General features: G+C 49.9%; 4 protein-coding genes across 4 annotated transcripts; 2 read left to right on the forward strand and 2 right to left on the reverse strand.

Moving 5' to 3' along the window:
• Positions 1–16: 16 nt before the first annotated feature.
• On the reverse strand, positions 17–9,039 carry SPPG_08391 (uncharacterized protein). Its single transcript, XM_016756549.1, has 4 exons — positions 8,689–9,039; positions 8,450–8,615; positions 5,704–8,387; positions 17–5,625 (listed from the first exon to the last, which is right to left on the reverse strand). The coding sequence occupies exons 1-4, from the start codon at positions 8,767–8,769 to the stop codon at positions 1,366–1,368; spliced, it is 7,191 nt and encodes a 2,396-aa protein (XP_016604277.1). The 5' UTR covers positions 8,770–9,039; the 3' UTR covers positions 17–1,365.
• Positions 9,040–9,159: 120 nt separating this feature from the next.
• Positions 9,160–13,783, forward strand: SPPG_08392 (uncharacterized protein). Its single transcript, XM_016756550.1, has 7 exons — positions 9,160–10,147; positions 10,222–10,247; positions 10,318–10,517; positions 10,575–10,702; positions 10,762–12,342; positions 12,408–12,722; positions 12,788–13,783. Exons 1-7 carry the CDS (start codon positions 9,230–9,232, stop codon positions 13,658–13,660), a joined length of 4,041 nt encoding a protein of 1,346 aa, XP_016604278.1. The 5' UTR covers positions 9,160–9,229; the 3' UTR covers positions 13,661–13,783.
• SPPG_08393 (uncharacterized protein) lies at positions 13,709–15,224 on the reverse strand. Its single transcript, XM_016756551.1, has 3 exons — positions 14,602–15,224; positions 14,217–14,533; positions 13,709–14,146 (listed from the first exon to the last, which is right to left on the reverse strand). Exons 1-3 carry the CDS (start codon positions 15,043–15,045, stop codon positions 13,915–13,917), a joined length of 993 nt encoding a protein of 330 aa, XP_016604279.1. The 5' UTR covers positions 15,046–15,224; the 3' UTR covers positions 13,709–13,914.
• A 57-nt stretch (positions 15,225–15,281) lies between these two features.
• On the forward strand, positions 15,282–16,762 carry SPPG_08394 (uncharacterized protein). Its single transcript, XM_016756552.1, has 2 exons — positions 15,282–15,401; positions 15,474–16,762. The coding sequence occupies exons 1-2, from the start codon at positions 15,323–15,325 to the stop codon at positions 16,454–16,456; spliced, it is 1,062 nt and encodes a 353-aa protein (XP_016604280.1). The 5' UTR covers positions 15,282–15,322; the 3' UTR covers positions 16,457–16,762.
• The last annotated feature ends 583 nt before the right edge of the window (positions 16,763–17,345 follow it).

Raw genomic sequence — 17,345 nt, forward strand, 5'->3', positions numbered from 1 at the left:
ACGCTAATGGCATTCAGGATTAGAGAAGTTGAATCGCTGGATATCGATAACATCCCTCCATGATGGTATCCCATGCCAATCCCATAAAATCACAAAACGTACACACACCGATCATTTGCAAAGGCTGTTCGTTACTTATTCTCTCTTCACATGTTTAGACATGGGTCCGTCAGTTTGACTAGAAATTGGGATAACTAGCCATGTTTCTTCCACATCCAAGTGGGGCTGACATTTTACTTGCTTTCAAGATACTTGTTTTATCTAGCTATTTGTTACTAACGGGGGATGTGAGTACGAAATGTTACATGGTGCAGTGCAGTGCATGTCAGCTTTATTTATGGTAACAACCAAAACCTGGGGTAATGCAGACTAGAGTTTCGAGAAGAAGGGTGGACATGGGGTACATGTTGGAATGCATAGTGTGGAGGTGATGGAAAATGGCACTAGGCTGGAACTTGGTGTTTTGCTCCGGATCAGGAAGCTCCCAAAGCTCCCTATACAAGCGGTCTTGAATATCCTTAGCAATTCGGTCAATCACTTGTCGTGAGTTTTCATCGCAAACCGCCGCAAATTCGGCCAATTCTTCCTCCAAACCCATCTGTGCGTCGTCGGGCATTCCTTATTTGAAAGTTTGATTGGTTGTTGGTGCAGAGGGAATGGACATGGAATGCATGGAGGTACTGGAGCAGGCTTTCGTATCGCGCGGTGCGGCGGTTGGAGCAGGGTGGCGGCGTTCTGTCTGCAACGGCTCATGAGCTTCTTCCGATTCCTTGAGAAGAATTTCCGGTGAACAACAAATACTTCAAGGATTTGACTCCTCGGATGCAGGACAGGTTTTCCGGTGTTAGTAATGGCCCACGACGGTCTGACTCTGGCAGAAGGAGGCGGAGCTCTTCCTAGTTCTGCAACGGTTTATGTAGGCGATATCCTGCCTACGGCTGCTGCCGACGGGAAGCGAAGGCGAAGGGGGATACTTGGGATAGCATATAGCATACATCTCTTGTTGATTTGAAATAGTATTTGGAAACCGACCAACCCTAACCGCAATACAAACTCCACCACAAACCCTAACCCTTTAGGCTGTCGGGCTTGCTATTTTTTATCCAATTTTGCGCAAAAAAAGGAAGTCACATCACTCATTCCCGTTCGACAGCCACCCAAATTCCTTTATCCTGCTCGGACGTTTTTCGGGCCCCTCATCAGAAGACGGGTGGCTTGTGCTCAGGTTTACCTGCAACACAGAGAACACGTTTTCAGAATCCGCTTTTTGCATGCAACGTATATTGGAGAGGACAGATTTGTATGCGCTTAGACGTATTGGGCTTCCGCTTTTTAACCTTCGGCTGACTTTGGTCGTGCTAACGCTTACGGTGAGTGCACAGCCTCGGTCCGGTTCAGGTTGAAAACCTCGGTGACGGTGACTTCTGCCTCTTCCGCGGTCAATTCATGAACTGTGCTGGTAAGATGATCGAGAAGTTGACGGGGTTTGAGGTACACCCTTTTTTGCTTGCTTGATGGGCACTGTGGGCAGTGGGTCGATGATCCCCATAGAGCGAGGGCAATCTCCGACTTCTTCAGCCCGTGAGTGGATTTGACTCTCATGTGCTTCACCAAGAGCGAGATGGTGGGAAAACTTTGTTGGCAAAGTGGGCAGAGCTTGAAGCCCCCACCAGCAGCATTGGAGGGTGGGACGGACGGTCTCGATGCGTCATCTGTGACAGAAGGCACTGCGGTAGGGATCGGGGGGAGAACCTCGGCGACGATAACTTCTGCCTCTCCCACGGTCAATTCGTGGGCTGGACTGGTAAGATGACTGCGAAGTCGATGGGGCCTGAGGTACACCTTTGTCCTGCTTGACGGGCAGCGTGGGCAGCGGGTCAATGATCCCCATAGAGCGAGGGCAATCTCCGACTTCTTCAGCCCATGAGTGGATCTGACTCTCATGTGCTTCACCAAGAGCGAGATGGTGGGAAAACTTTGTTGGCAAAGTGGGCAGAGCTTGAAGCCCCCACCAGCAGCATTGGAGGGTGGGACGGACGGTCTCGATGCGTCATCTGTGACAGAAGGCACTGCGGTAGGGATCGGGGGGAGAACCTCGGCGACGATAACTTCTGCCTCTCCCACGGTCAATTCGTGGGCTGGACTGGTAAGATGACTGCGAAGTCGATGGGGCCTGAGGTACACCTTTGTCCTGCTTGACGGGCAGCGTGGGCAGCGGGTCAATGATCCCCATAGAGCGAGGGCAATCTCCGACTTCTTCAGCCCATGAGTGGATTTGACTCTCATGTGCTTCACCAAGAGCGAGATGGTGGGAAAACTTTGTTGGCAAAGTGGGCAGAGCTTGAAGCCCCCACCAGCAGCATTGGAGGGTGGGACGGACGGTGTCGACTCGTCATCTGTCGCAGAAGGCACTGCGGGCTTTCCTGAAGAGGGAGAAAGCCCACATCGTGGAGTATCTACTTCCTGGCGGTTGATTACAGGCGTCGGCCTGTCGTCGCAACGTTCCCACTCTTGGAAAATCCTTTCGATCGTGTCAACCAATGGCAAGTTCCACTCGAACAAATGTGGCCCCAAGGTCGACGGAAGGAATGCAAAGCTAAGAAGCCCTCTCACTTGGTCGCAGAGGCTGGTATCAGTGCTGTCGAGAGGAGAATCAAAGACACCATCAAGGGCACCTTCTTTCTCACGCTTCAGCCCCTTTCGCGTTGGTCTCAACAGTGTCGGGTGTAGCTGCTTAACACCTAAGCAGAGCAGCGCCAGCGATAGCCACCGGTGGCCCGGGGGAAGAAGTGTAATACCTTCATTCACCCTGACTCTACCGTTATCAAAGAGTACGAAGGAAGAGGCCACTGCAAAGAGAGCACCTCGGCCTAGGTGGGCCGATACACCACAGAAAGAGTTGCGTGAGATACTACAGTCACTAGGAGCGGGTGGTGCATCAGAGGTTGTGATCTTTCCCAGACGCTGCCAGGCGGGGGTTGACGGAAGCACTTTTGTCGCTATCACTGGCGTCAAGCTGGCTGGAATCGCAGCCTTTCCGTCTTGATCTTGACCCAACTTCCCTTCTTGCTTCGCTGAGCTCTTGCCTTTGTTGGCCTTATTTGACTTCTTTGAACCTTCAACCCGTTGTGAGTGTGGTGCGGGAGAGGACTTCAGTCCTCCACGGTCTTCTTTCAAGTCAGGCAGCCTCAGTTCGCAATCTTTGAGGTTCCCTCTCATGCTGGACCAGAGAACTCGACAACTGAGCGGGACGTCGTGTATGAGAGGACAAGTCACAGCCTCACCAGCGCCAACTGTCTTCGGCGCTCTGTAAGCGACGGTTAAGACGCTCGATTGCAAGAGAACAGAAGATTCGATGGTGGTGTCCTTCGCCAAGGAAGATGCCATGCCAAAGGAGTCATCCCTTATTTGCAGAGCGTCTTCAAGGGTTTGGGTGTGACTGGACTGCTCTGACCGCTTCTCAATCCCTTGGAAGAAAAAAATTCTGCGGAGCATCTCCTCTGTGATACTGTGGATATCGGTGCAAACAAGCCGCGCCTTTCCAGCTGCAGGTATTTGGAGATAAAACGAGGAAGGCAGCCTCGAACTCAAGGCTATTAAAAGCTTCTCATCATCGTCGGTGGCGAAGGAAACGGTACGTGAATAGACGTCGTATTGGGCGCAGCTTGCGGTGGAAGTCTTAGCAATGTAAGTTTCGTAGCCTTGCTTCGTGGGGAGCAGCTTCAGCTCAATCTCCTGAAGACCTAATCTTGATACTAACGATAAGAATTCTGCACGGAATAAGTGGGACATCTGGTCATCCGCAACTGGCTCTGTGCCTTCTTTTAACGCTCTACCAAATTTTTTTGATATGAGAAGTCTTAGTTCTCTGGAAGATGCTAGTGTCGTGTTGTTCTTCACCTTCGCGGCTGCTATCCCTTCGCTCTTCTCGTCCTCAACGGCAGATGATCCCTCTACGTCCATAATGACCCAGAACATTTGGACTCCCAGGTCGCTGCCGACCGCCAAAAGATCAGCTACAACGTGGTTCAAGTTGCTCTTGAACATATCGGCTCTATACAGCCGCTTATACAGCCGCTCCAGCTTCCATCCGTTAAAGCTCTCAAAGTCGCGCGGCTGCTGAGGAAGGAGTGTTGCGAGCTGCTCTGCAGAGACGGCAACGTTTTCAAGCTCCATTTGAAAGGCAGATGCTGTCCACTCCTGCTCTTCCACTCTCGAAGGCTGCTGCAAAGGTTTCGTGGCCTTCGCCATCTTCTTTAGCTTGTGAGCCTTGGAACAGAGAAGTTTGTCGGGAAAAGTCCATGTGAGGATAAGTCTAAGGCGATTTAGCGTTTTGCCGTCCAGTTTGCTAAGCGAGATGAGCTCTCGCAAAAGGCCACGGGGAAACTCCGCGTTCCTCCGATGGGTTTCATGTCTTGATGCTCCTTCGTCCCTATAGTTGGGCACGTTTTCCAAGAGGAACCTACTTACACGGAGATGCAAACTCTCTGCCAAGAGTGACATTTGCTTCAGCCGTTTTGGCGCAATGCCTTTTTGCACTGCCCAGGCAGTCGCTTCATTCTCATTTGACATTGTAAACCACATTGAGACCAGCTTGAGCCAAAGAATTGGTTCTGATCCGCATCCTTTGTCAATCTCGTCTGCAGCAGTCATCGACTGCCGAATAATATCGTTATAGTCCTTCACATCTGTGTGGATCATCGGAACGGCGGTGCGGAACGGCGTTCTCCCAACGGACAGCACGGCAGCAAGGACAATCGCCTCAGTTGGGATGCCAAGGAGAATGCCGAAGAGGAGAAGACGAGAGAGCTCCAGTGAAACAGGCATCTGCCCAGCAAACCGTCCACTGGGAGTCAGCCTTTCAGTCTCGTCTATAAGGTTGAGGTGCAAGAGGCGCCCCAGGCTCTTGCTCACGTTGCTGATATCAGGAGGTTCGATGAGCTCGCTCAGAACGGGAACGATGCCGCCAAAGTCATCTGGATGCTCCAACGCCGCCAGCAACTGCACAATCACTTCTTCTAGAGTTGTGCGCAACACTTCCGGAGTGTCATGCTCGTGAAACTGTCTATGCAACTTCTCGCTATAGAGACGATATACAGTCCCAGGCCGCACTCGTCCCGTGCGTCCCGCTCTTTGTGTTGCTGAGGCTTTTGATATCCACCTGCCAGTGAGGACGCTCTCGTGCGGGGTCTCGCTATAGCGCATCGATTTACACGTACCAAGGCATATGAGAACATCAACATCAGGGATTGTAATTGAGCTTTCCGCAGCATTTGTTGCAAGAACCACTTTGATCTTGTCATCTGGAACAGACGAGAAGATGTCGACTTGCTCCTCGAACGGGACCTCAGAGTGCACTATGAAGAGGCTTAGTTTCGAATCGGCTTCGAGGAGGCTCCAGAGCTCTGTGATGGCATAAATGCCTGGAAGGAACACTAGAACTCCAGTGCCAACAGCAATGTGCCTTCTTATGAGCTCTTCTGCAACTCGAAGCTGATGCCTCGCTATGCCCTCACTCGGGATCGTCGTCACTGACGCTTTCGCTGTCATTGCTTCGATAGTGTTGCTGAGCCGCTTCATCACCCGGTTCTCCTTGAAGATCCTCTGTGCGATGTCGCTGGCATACTATGAGATCGAAAGGAGTGAGCAAGTCAACAGAAAACGATATTAGCGGCGGACTGAAGCGACGAGCAGGCCGCTCACCAAAATGTCGAGCTCAAAGCGTTTTGCTCCGACCGACAAGCATTTCATGTCACCATAGGGTCCACTCCCAAGACCAACTTCCTCATCCAAGTCCTTGGAGTCAGGCGAAGAGAAGTTATCGTCATTGTCGCTGTCGCTGTCTACTTCGTCATTCGCAGCGTCCATTCTCCGACAAGAGGTAGACCGATTTCCAGGCCATATGCCCAAGAAATACGCTCTGTAGAGCTCAGTGTGAATCGTAGCGCTCATCAGTATAATTTTTATATGTGGCAAATCCCGGAGTATTCGCTTGCACAATAGACAGATCACATCGCTATCGATTGAGCGCTCATGGACCTCGTCAACGATCAGATGTGTGGCCGATTGGAGTGCGCCGATGTTGCCTGCAATCAAGCGCACCAAGTAGCCGGTTGTCGAGAAGATGATCTTTGTTTCATGGAAGATATCTCTAATGCCGTGGCCCATCAACATGCCCACACGCTTGCCGAGCTCCGGACGTAGTCTCCGCGTGAGACCTGTCACAGCGATTCGTCGAGGTTGTGAGATGTAGATTTTGCAGCGCTCTCCACGTTCATTAGCGTCTTCTAGCAGCATCACCGGAAGCCGGCTGGACTTTCCACATCCCGTTTCCCCGTGAATAATCGTCACGCGGTCACTTCGAACTTTGCGGAGAATCTCTTCCCGGTACGCATCGATAGGGAGCGATTCGGCACTTGTTGTCCTAGGCGTTGAAGGGGAGCTGTTGGTTGCACTATGGCTTTCTGGCAACGGCTCTTCTTCTGCGAAGGGCTCATCATCTCCGCCCACGTGTAACTGCACCATGAGCTTGTGAAAGATCTCTCCCTCATAATAGTGCTGTGGGTGACCCACTACATCTTCAAAGGGTACAGAGGGGTGGAGCAGTTCCCGTGTCCTGTTGCGCTTCGTTGACGGCCGAAAGAAATGCCTCAGGATCAGTTGATAAGTGTGAGCGGCCTGGAAGTCTCGCCAGGTTGGTCGTAGAAAGGTGTCGAGAGGATGCGCCACGTTCAGATTACGAAGGAGGAAGGCGCCGTCACTGTCGTCGCGTTCATCGTTGGGCAACTTCTCCCCAGGATCAAGGACAGTGGGACTTTGTAGCGTCTCCAGCATCCTGTCCAACGCTGCAAGATGAGTGGAAGTAAACACGGTGAAGATCGCTCTTTTTGTCTTCGAGTCGGCGGAGGTCAGCGGCTGTGTCAACTGATGGAGCAGTGCGCGCGCGACCCCTCGACTCATCGCTATCCGTTTCCAAGTCTCATCTCTTGCCCACGACTCAAGGCATCGTCGCTGCTCGGACGTGAGGCCCAACATTGATGAGGACTGTGCTTCGTCACTTTCGCTGTTTTCTTCTTCCTCATCGTCATCATCTTCTTCCTCGGCTCGTGTTGATGATGCGTCCGCCAGTCCTGATGGAGGCTTAACGTCCTTATCGTCATCGTTAGAGGTCCTGTCCGCCTTCAGCGCCTGCATGATGAACGTCCAATCGTCCTTTTGATGCTCATAGATGGCTCTGGAGAGAGCTATGGCAGACTGCAGGTCGCGATTGTCTGATGTCAGTTTGAACCCTTCGCCTCCCTCACGGACTATCGAGAGCAACTCCTCGATTGCATCGTTTGAATGTTCATCCGGCACTTGGACCGCAACCTCTGCGTACTCCTCGGTGTTGTTCTTGTGCATCTTACGCGCTTTCAGATCAGACCGCGAGTATTCCATCGTGTAGTCGTTGCCAATGAGAATTCCGAGTTCAACCAGCTGAGACTCGGTCAAGCTGAGCATCGCTGCCACCTCCTCTCGTCTCCATACCTCAAGTGCCACAACGTGATGAGGTTGGTGGCTGACAAGCACTGCATTCGACCCATCGGCATTAAATGGCTGGCGCTCTGATATGCGACCAAATCTGATGTATGGACAGCCTCGCATCAGGAAGTAGTCACTGTCCTCTCCGTAGCAGTAGGCACGGCCTGGGGGTGACGCTCCTCCGCATGAGGACGCTGACGATTGTTCGTTCCAGAGCTCTACGTCTCGAGCGATCTCAATGTCCGCTTCCACCTTGCATTGTACGATAGAAATTTTCGCAGTAGGACAAGCAAAGGAGGAGGGAGACACGCTTTCTTCTACTGTGCCACCTGCTGCGGTCTGGCTGATAGTCAGGCGATCGAACTCATCGGCAAGATCAACTTCGAGCTCATTCTCACGCGTGATAGCTTCCAGTGTTCGAAGGAATTGCTCAAAGATCAACGGAGGCATCGGGAAAACTTCCTGAGCCGGCGGCGTGGAGGTCCGACCGCAAAAATAGCGATACAAGTTGCTCCACCTTTGTTCTTTCTGCAGAACTCGCTCCTCATGCGTCGCATGCTTCGCCTGGAGCATCTCCCCGTCAAAGTAGAAGAGAATGCTCTCAAAAACGCCGAGTGATTGTAGGTATCGAACTTCTCGGCGTACGAAGCTGTCAAAGGCTCGGTAAGCTCCGCCATACTCTCTACGGAACGAGTGCGCTGAGCCGGAGGCATGACCTTCACGGTTCATTCTTGGTAGTGAGTCTTCTTTCCTGCCTCTCGTCTTTCCTTCCTGCTTGGCGAACAGGTGATAGATAAACCCTAACGCGTCCACATACAGTCTGGAGTTGTTGGGTATGAGTTCGGGTTCTCCCGACGGCACTGCAACTGGAAGGCTTATTGAAGCAATCGGGACCGTCGTTGGCGTGGCTTGCAAGTGAACGCCTCACCTGATGCAGGACCGTCAGTTCCTTCTCTTCCTCCTCGTCCCTCCTCGTCGCTATCAGAATCCACTGTCCAGACGTCTCCGTCAAGCAAACAGCCTGCGGACTCATTGAAGGCAGAGGCAGAATCACCCTCACGAAGATCGTAGTTGCACACGGTCGAGCCATTCTGCTGCCGGTCAGAGTAGGGCGATCAGGAGAATCGAAGGGGAGAACGAAGTCACTTTACGGAGGAGTACACGTACCTCGCGATGTTTCTTCCTCTTTTTTTGCTTAGAAGCTTCCCTCTTCCGTGAGAGGAGCTTTTGCAGCCCGCGAACGCCCATCGTTACTCACAGTGAGGTAGACATCGTACATAAGTTAGAACAGTTTCCAAATGCCGCTTTTATATAGCGAAATGCGGATTTGATCACGTGCCAGAAGAATTGATGGAGTTCTAATTGGCAGAACTTGATAGGAACCCTGCCAACTTGCCCACATGCGATCGCCTTGCTGTCGGGACATACTGGAACAGAGATACGCTGAGCACCTGCAATATGCTGATGATCGTGCAATCAATGTTGGATGGGCACGGTAGACCAGAAGTGTTCAGCAGGGTCGTAGCGTAGATTGGTTATATTAGCTTTTCCGAACCGGTTGTCACCGGTTTATCCCCTGGTGTATGTACATACCGTAGTAGACCAAGCCAACCGGTTAGGCACGCGTGTCGCCGAGGGCCCACTCCCACGGCGCCTGCACCATCATTCCTACGATGGTCTTCGCAGCTTACGCCAACCGCACTCCGATATGCCGTCCACCAATAGACCCACTGGTACCACCTCCACGTCCCCCATAGATGCGATCCTCACAAGAGTTGAAGCATATCCCCGGACAACTGTCATTGTGCTATGTCTCGCTATTCTCGCCAAGAACTACACTATAATATATCGTCTCATATACCATGCGTTGGTTGTCGTCGGCATTGTTGTACTATATGGATGGTGGAATGCCCTATTTCCTATTATTTTTCGGAACAAGGGGCGAAAACCTGTTAGAGACAAGCGGCCAATACGGGCTTTGACCTTTACGCAGCCACGAGTATGGAAGAGCTATATGATGGAGAGGGAGAAGGAAAAAGTGGTTTTTAGGCCACAAGCATTTGTGGAAAACAGGCAGATCCAGCAAGTCATTGACGACCTGCTTTTCTTTATCAGTCGGGATTTTATTCGGAGCTGGTGGTATTCTGGCATTGGTCCAGAGCCCATCTTTGTGTCCCGCGTCGATGCAGTCGTATATGACGCCTCAGTCCAAGTGAAGCAACGACTGGAGCGGATTGACTTTGTACATTTTGTTGCTTCCCGAGCGCTTCCGTTGCTCACGGCCCATGTAACGGAGTACCGACGAGCAGAGCGTCTGTTGCGCGGGCACAAGCTTCAGCGCACCGTCACAGAATCTGATGAAATGGACTGCCAATTAGCAAGGCATTACATGAATGGACGATTGCACCCCGCCATTTCTGCCAACCCTACCCCAACGGTTTCGTTAGAACACGGATACCTACGGCGGATAATCGAAGCAACTTTGCCGTTGATTTGCCCGGCGAATGAGATCTCTAGTAGACTTTTTGTCATCATTGTCAGGGAAATTCTTGTATGCAAAGTCGTGCAGCCTGCACTGGACCTTTTGGCGGATCCTGATTTTTGGAATCAGACGATTGATATGTTGGTGCGTATCGTGGTTTGAATGCCGCTGGTCAGTAAGAGTTCGTTCTAACAGTTTTGAAATATGACTTTTTCCAGACCGACCGAATGCTACAACAGGAACAGTGAGTACACTATTCAGCCCATTTTTTTTTTGCTGCTGATTTGTCACATTGTCAACCGACTCTCTACCAGAACTCTCCTTCATAAGATCCAAGAGGTTTTAGAAAAGCAACCCCCGTTACCGACGCTCGATTCTGAAAGTTCTTTAGCACCCCGTATGCGTACATTTGACGAATTTATCAAGCTCATCAAACGCTGCGATAACCTTTTGGATGCATTACGGATACGGGATATGGTGCTGACGGAAATGCATAAAAAAGAAACGGAAACAGGTGAGATTGCTGTTTGGTCAAAGGCTGTGCGAGATCCACCATTAACATAATGTATAGCCAATTGCCGGCCATCTGATATCATTAATGGCGTAAGAGTTGCGGATACGAGAATTTATATTAATAGACTGCAAGTTGCGTTGAAACGAGTGGATAAGAGGATATCTGGGCTAGGGGGACGCAATAAGGTAAGGAAATCATGCTTCATGCAACATGAAGACTAGCGTAATAATATTTTTTCTGGCAGAACTCTCGTGAGAAAGCCAAACAACGCGAACGGCCAACACTCGCAGCAGTGCTCCATGATCCACTTTTATTGTCGTATTTCACAGAATTTATGGATCAGGAGGGAAGAATGCCGTATCTTCAGTTCTGGATCGTCGTCAACGGAGTTAGAAATCAGCTGAACGAAGATGAGGAACACCACGATATCCCTACCAACGATGAGATGCTTGGAGAGAGATCTGACGTCGATTGGAGGCCTATCAGCGAGGACATTCACAGTGTTTACACGGAATTTTTGGCCCCCAACCTTAAATCCAAACTGGCCATTGACAAAGAGCTCTGCACAAAGATGGATTTATTAATTTCTTATGTGCATTGGGAGCCGGGTGCAGCCAAGAACCACGTTATAGCGGCTTTGAAAATCCTGTTTGAAGCTCAGGACCAAGTTTTTCGGATAATGGCGGATGAGGATTACACCAGTTTCATGCGGAGTACATTATACATGAAACTTGTGGCTCACTTGATGCAGGATCACTCCCCCAGGCGCTCGCAGGATTCAATAGAGTTGGAATATGGGCATAATGACCCGCGACGATCATCGACGGAAGTTGACAGAGCTGTCGTGAGTCCTGTAGGATCAGAAGACGAACTGCCAGATGCTAGCCGTTCCGTCGTGCCAAAAAAGAAATCATTTATCAACGTATTCAAAAAGGGAAAGTCAAAGGCAGCGGGTGAAGTTGAGCCTATTCTCCCTGCTGGTCATCCAGCCAATGTACCTCCGTTACCTCCCGTTCGCACTGACTCCATCGACAACGTGGAAGGAGAGCTGCAGTCTATACTAGATAATCCGGACAATGCCTTCGCAGGGCCGTTTTTGAGGGGTAGGAGCAAGGTGCAAGGGCGAAGGATGAAGGTGAAGCCCCGATCTGTTGACGCTATGGAGGGGAGACGGAAGGACAGCGAAACAAGTCAATTGGTTGGCATGGGAGAAAAAATGTCTGGCAGGTTAGCTGGATTGTTTAGAAGGAACTCGAGTGGAAAGATGGCTTCGGGTAGTACTGCCTCATCGCCCGTCCGCAGCCGTACCAAATCGCCTGCCAGCATATTGTCCAGTGATCAATCGGATGGAGTACGGGATCGCGGTCGACTGCGTTTCACTCTTGGTTCCGATAACGAAGTTAGCTCTACTTCCGAAGATGATGATCCTGAAAATGAGGATGTGGAAGTGGATTTTGAGGAGCATGAGGATGATTTGGTTGGGAGTACGCTATCTACTAGTACCGATATCCAATCAAGAACCCATGATACCACCGACGATCCGACTCTGTCCGTTTTATCGCGACATCCCAAAATTCCCGTCTCGCTCCCATTAGTACTTGGATCGCCGAAAGCCTTGAAAGACCTTTCTGACCGTATTGAGCGACTGACACATGAAGAGAATGAGGTAGCTAGACAAATTGCGCAGGCCGAGACGGAGGCATGGCCACCCGACCGATTGCGCGAGCTAGAATTGATGAAATTGGGACTTGGCGCCCTTTTGAGTGAAGCCAGAGGGGAGAAAACAAAGATGGAAGAAACCGAGATCAGGGAATTCATCACACCCGTATGTTCTTATACCGGCGTCTGCGACTGATCTTTGCCCTTTAATGACCAATATTTTTATTGCAGGAGCGTGCAAAAGCTGAAATTGTTGACACTCGCATTGTATCCAGAGATGGAAAAGAGTATGCAGCGTACATTATCCAAGTTACACTTTTGAATGCGCCCGACATGAGAGAACCCACAACAGGAAGCGAAGCGAAATCTCGCTCCTGGACAATTTTGCGACGTTATTCCGAATTTTTCACGTTACATCAAACTCTGAGATCCAAGTTTCCGATTGTACAACGATTGGATTTCCCTAGCAAAGTGTTGAAAGGAATTATGAAGTTGAAGAAGGACTTTGTTGAGAATCGTAGGGTTGCACTGGATGATTATCTACAGGTGAGAAAACAGCTCCCGTTACAGCCTTATTACTACAAGCTAAGGTCACGTAACGCCCTCCTCAGAGCATAATGAAATATACCGATATTTGCCAATCGTCAGAGCTAAGGCGATTCATCTGTCATGAACATGTTGCGAAATTGTTGACCGTTCGATCTTCTATTTTATCCGATCGACGTCCGAAGCGGTCCCTCTTGAAGAACCTTTTGCAAAATGCGGATGAGTCTACTGACGCAGCACATCGCGATCCTCAACGAAACGATGGCGCCCCATTGTCATCTCCCTCCATTTTTCCCTCTGAAGGAAACGATGCTGGATTCCGTAGTGGACTGCTTGCTCGGCCGCCAAGTAAAAGCGAACCATCGATCAGTCCAACCATCAATTCATCAGCCTACTCTCCCGCACCATCTTCAACTACCGGCGAAGTATTACCAGCCGCCTCCACCACAGACGCAATATTCGATCTATTCATTGAATTGTTTGAGCTTCGTGAAAAGAACAACTGGTTCCGAAGACAAGCTGTTGGACTCGTCCTTCAGCAACTATTCGGTGGAACCGTTGAGCGTAAAGTAACTGAAAACCTCCGATGGATGGTCTCTGAAGACAACATTGCATTTTACCTCACGCATCTCAGAGAAACATTTTGGCCAAACGCTGCCTCCTTTTATTCCCCACCCGTCTCTTCTCCGTCCAAACAAGACCGAACACCAGCAAATAAACTTCGTACAAAAACTGCAGCCCAAAGTAAACTCTCGAGTCTTTTACCGGAATTATTGGGCGGCATGGTTGGACGCAAAAATGCCCGAAAGGGGGCTAACCGTCTATGGGCGGTATTTCAAAACAGAAGATTGAACCAACAATTGGCGTATAGTCTTTTAGATGAAGTCTGGGGGATCGTGTTTCCAGAGATCGAGGGGGTTGTGGGTGAAAGGAGATAGTGGGTATTATTGTTTTTGCTTGATGCCAATTCTTCGCTGTATGATATGCTGATACCCTTTACCCGTGTAATATTGTAATCTGTATATTTTTGCCTTTTTAACATGTGTGTTGATTCCTGTTACCCATTGTATGCAACTAGCGTGGCTTGAACAACTATCTGCTAGGAGGTCATAACCTTTTGTTTTTTTGGCAATTATCTACATCTCAAAATAAACTACAAAAAAAGCTCCATCCAATCTTTTCACGTAGCGTCTCACATTGCTACCGCCTGTAAAGGATCCGTTTGTACAGGTTCCTTCTCTTCAGTATTTTCCGCAGTAACTGACTGTCCAGGTGCGTCAGCTTCTGTTTCCGCAGGCTCCTCATCTACATTCAGCGTTTCTGATGCAGATATCGGATTCGGTTGTTCATTGACTACTTCAGGGGCGGGTAATTCTTGAAGGGGGTCAGTAAGTTCTTGGCGGGGTGTGGCGGTTTGGAATTGACTATATACAATAAGAATTGGGATGGATTCATGAGATATCTGCGTGTGTACCACCCAAGTCACAAACATACCCAAATCCTTCTTCTTCTTCTCCTTCGGTTGCTGGTCCGTCCACGGAGGAACTGAAAATCGCCGCGGCCGATACCGCGGCACTAGCACGTCTTTTTGGGCGGAAGGTTTGGAATGTTGTCATTGGGCGTGGGGCACGTAGTGGTGCGTTGTCGCTATCAGTCGTTACTTGTGTGTCTGACAATGCTGTGGAGAGAGGTTCCTCATTGGAGGAAATGTCAACCAGCTGCTTGCTTGGAGTCAGTGCCTGCTTTGGTTCAGGTCTTTCTGGCTTTGATGGAGGGGTTGTCGAAGGAGGTGGTCGTGTTACTGGGCGCTGCTTGATAAGGTAGTAATCGTCAATTACGCATGCCCGTTTCAGCCGCGCAAAGTCAACATTAAACCAACCTGGCTTTGAGCAAAACTTGTGATCCTTCGTATCTGTTCATTACTCATCAACTCTGCGTCTTCCTCATGTCGTAAAAACTCGTCGTCTTCCAAGTCGTCATCACGTACAACAGGTTCATCAAACCCAACGCCTGTCGGCACTGCCTGATATCCACCAGCTCTAAAAGCACCTGGAACAATCCTCCCCACTCCATCGGCTCCAACCACCCCCTCACGTCGGAACCTGAAAAGTGCGGCCAGTCTCTCCCAAAACGCACTACTTTGTCTTGGGCTGCCGAAAGCACCGTGAGGTCCATGTGGGTTATTGAGAAGGTTTTCGAATTCCAAGTCATCGATTTCGTCATAGTCGAATGTGAGCTGAGTTGGAAGACCGCGTCCTCCTGCGGTTGCCCAGCTCGAGTTTGGGCAGCAGTAGGAGGCGGTTGCACCCAAACAGTTTCCCATTCTTGTCGTTTAACGGTCAAATTTATTGTCTTAAAGTGTGCTAAAGCACCATTTGCTAAAGTTCGAAAAAGCACAGCGCTGGCCTCTGCTCCTTGTACTCTGGGAAACTGCTTGTGTGGGCGGTCGTTGTAAATGACGAATGAAGAAGGATGAAATCTCCAAAATGCGCGGAAAGCGAACGCTCATCGCCTGGGTGCCTCTCACGTGCCATGTGTCACCTGTCAATTGCAACTTGAATAAGCGAGCTTCCAAGCATTCCACTTGTTCAATCCTTCGCATGGAGGGTCCGCCCCGATGTAAATGTGGTTTGCCTGCTATCGAAAGCGTTGTGAAGAAGAGGACAAAGAATTTTGGTCGTACGTAGGCTTCTGTGGCGACTGCTAGAACAAGTCTCGTCTAGACTAAACGATCGCAAACCTTGCTGTCAGAACACTTTTGGAGGTGTCAAAACTACCTCTATAAATCAAGACCTTGCGACTTCTTTCAGTGGATACCCGCTGCAGACATCATGTCTCGCCACCAGCCCAGTACACCAAAAAGGACCTCAACCCCATCCTCTTCATTTCCTCCCCAAGCGCCTCGAAAAGCACGACCCATCCGTGCCGACAACAACTTTTTCAAACGGCCTCGCTCACCGTCTCCTCTTGCACCATATAGCACAAAATCACCTGTCCCAGGGTTCTCGGCTTTGACACTAGACGGTAGCCAAATTTACGATTCGGATGCAAGTTCCGATGATAATGATCTAATGTACCAGGCGGTCTCTAGACCGGCCGACCAGCTTGCCTCTCAAATGAGATCGCAGGACAGAGATGGGGAAGAGGATATGATGCAGGGAATGGAGGTTCAAAGTCAGGAACAAGGGCTAGTGGATCCATTTAATAGTCAGCCAACGTCGGCAGGGGCAGCGAAATTGCCAGCAGGCGCATCACGACATACTGGATATCAACCCGCTCCATGGCCGAATTGGACACCCCAAGGAAATAATAGTACCACGTCTACATCCTTACCCACCTCTTCCGGTTTGCGAACCCCACAATCACATCCGCGTCCTCAGGTCGAAACTCCGCCTCCATCGAGAGACAAGTCAATTCCAAAGCAAGCCACTGGAATTCTGTCACAGCATTCTATAGATGCTTCCCCATCACTCCGTCGCCATTTCTCCCAGCAGTCCCATTTTGAATCACAAGATTCCCAACAATCCCCGGATCAGGGGGACGTCCTTTCAGGCACATCGTCAGATTCGATACATTCATATGTGTCCTATTTAGAATCCGAAATCCGGCGCAAAGATCGACAACTCCTCGCCCTGCGAAAATCCAAAGAGCACCTGCAACGTGAACTGCGAACAACAAAGAGGGAGGCAGACAGAAAGGCAAAGTTTTGTGAACGGTGCGCGCAGAGTTTGTGAGGCGGGAAATGTGTGGGTTCACTCCTGTTACCCGGTGGTTGCATATGTACATAGACAAATTTTGGATTGCTTGAATTTTGGGCACTGCTTTTGCTGATATTTTTAATGCGTACCTATTGGAATATACGCCTTTAAGATCCCAGATTGTGTCATTCAATAGTCCGAACTCTGCTAGGGGAATGTGGTAATTAGTTGAATTATCGTACCTGCTTAGACTGAGGAATTACGAGAGACCTATTCTCCTAATAGCAGTTGACGTTTCACTGCATTAAAGTGCAATCGTTGAAATGAAATGTTATGTTCGTCCTGACCGAATTCCAGCTCTTTTTCGACAGTTGTTACATAGCTACACCTTCTGCCAAAAATCGATATCACAGCGTCGGCAGCCACAATGTGACGTGCATCTATTATTATGCAGATCGGCGACAACGGCACTTTGATGAAACACACAATCCTATCTGGTTTGTTTATTGACCCAACGTCGTCTCTATATGCATGAGAGAAAGAAGAGATTGTTATATTCGTCTGCTTACGAACAGTACATTCGATAGATAGGCATGCGTTTCGGGGACTACACACCACACGATCCAACCAGCATCAAGCTCAGCCCTAAATGCTGGATCCAATCCAGGATGAGCATCCATAAACCTTCGAGCAGCGTTCTGCTGTTTGCGGAGTTGTTCTTTTAATTCTTCAATTTCCTCTTTTTGACGTTGATAGAACCAGCGCTCCTCTGCTTTGCGATGCGAGAGCCAGACCAAATTACGAATGATGTGAGATTGGATGCGGAGTCGTCCGCAAGGGTGGTTAACGTGAGACGGACTATAGCGTAGAAAGTACATGGTTTTGATGTGATGTTGCTTTTTCGTAAAAGCGCTTTGAGCCTTAC

Source organism: Spizellomyces punctatus, assembly GCF_000182565.1.
Source record: "Spizellomyces punctatus DAOM BR117 chromosome Unknown supercont1.21, whole genome shotgun sequence".
NCBI classification, from domain to species: domain Eukaryota; kingdom Fungi; phylum Chytridiomycota; class Chytridiomycetes; order Spizellomycetales; family Spizellomycetaceae; genus Spizellomyces; species Spizellomyces punctatus.

Bases quoted from the DNA above. Each gene is read 5' to 3' on its own strand.
- SPPG_08391 (XM_016756549.1), bottom strand. From the start codon at position 8,769: ATGGGCGTTCGCGGGCTGCAAAAGCTCCTCTCACGGAAGAGGGAAGCT. The intron at 8,616-8,688 runs GTACGTGTACTC...TCTGACCGGCAG, and splicing joins AGAGGAAGAAACATCGCGAG to CAGAATGGCTCGACCGTGTG. The intron at 5,626-5,703 runs GTGAGCGGCCTG...TCGATCTCATAG, and splicing joins GCTTTGAGCTCGACATTTTG to TATGCCAGCGACATCGCACA.
- SPPG_08392 (XM_016756550.1), top strand. From the start codon at position 9,230: ATGCCGTCCACCAATAGACCCACTGGTACCACCTCCACGTCCCCCATA. The intron at 10,248-10,317 runs GTGAGTACACTA...ACTCTCTACCAG, and splicing joins CGAATGCTACAACAGGAACA to AACTCTCCTTCATAAGATCC. The intron at 12,343-12,407 runs GTATGTTCTTAT...TTTTTATTGCAG, and splicing joins TCAGGGAATTCATCACACCC to GAGCGTGCAAAAGCTGAAAT.
- SPPG_08393 (XM_016756551.1), bottom strand. From the start codon at position 15,045: ATGGGAAACTGTTTGGGTGCAACCGCCTCCTACTGCTGCCCAAACTCG. The intron at 14,534-14,601 runs GTTGGTTTAATG...TACCTTATCAAG, and splicing joins CAAGTTTTGCTCAAAGCCAG to CAGCGCCCAGTAACACGACC. The intron at 14,147-14,216 runs GTATGTTTGTGA...TATTGTATATAG, and splicing joins GAAGAAGAAGAAGGATTTGG to TCAATTCCAAACCGCCACAC.
- SPPG_08394 (XM_016756552.1), top strand. From the start codon at position 15,323: ATGGAGGGTCCGCCCCGATGTAAATGTGGTTTGCCTGCTATCGAAAGC. The intron at 15,402-15,473 runs GTACGTAGGCTT...CCTTGCTGTCAG, and splicing joins GAGGACAAAGAATTTTGGTC to AACACTTTTGGAGGTGTCAA.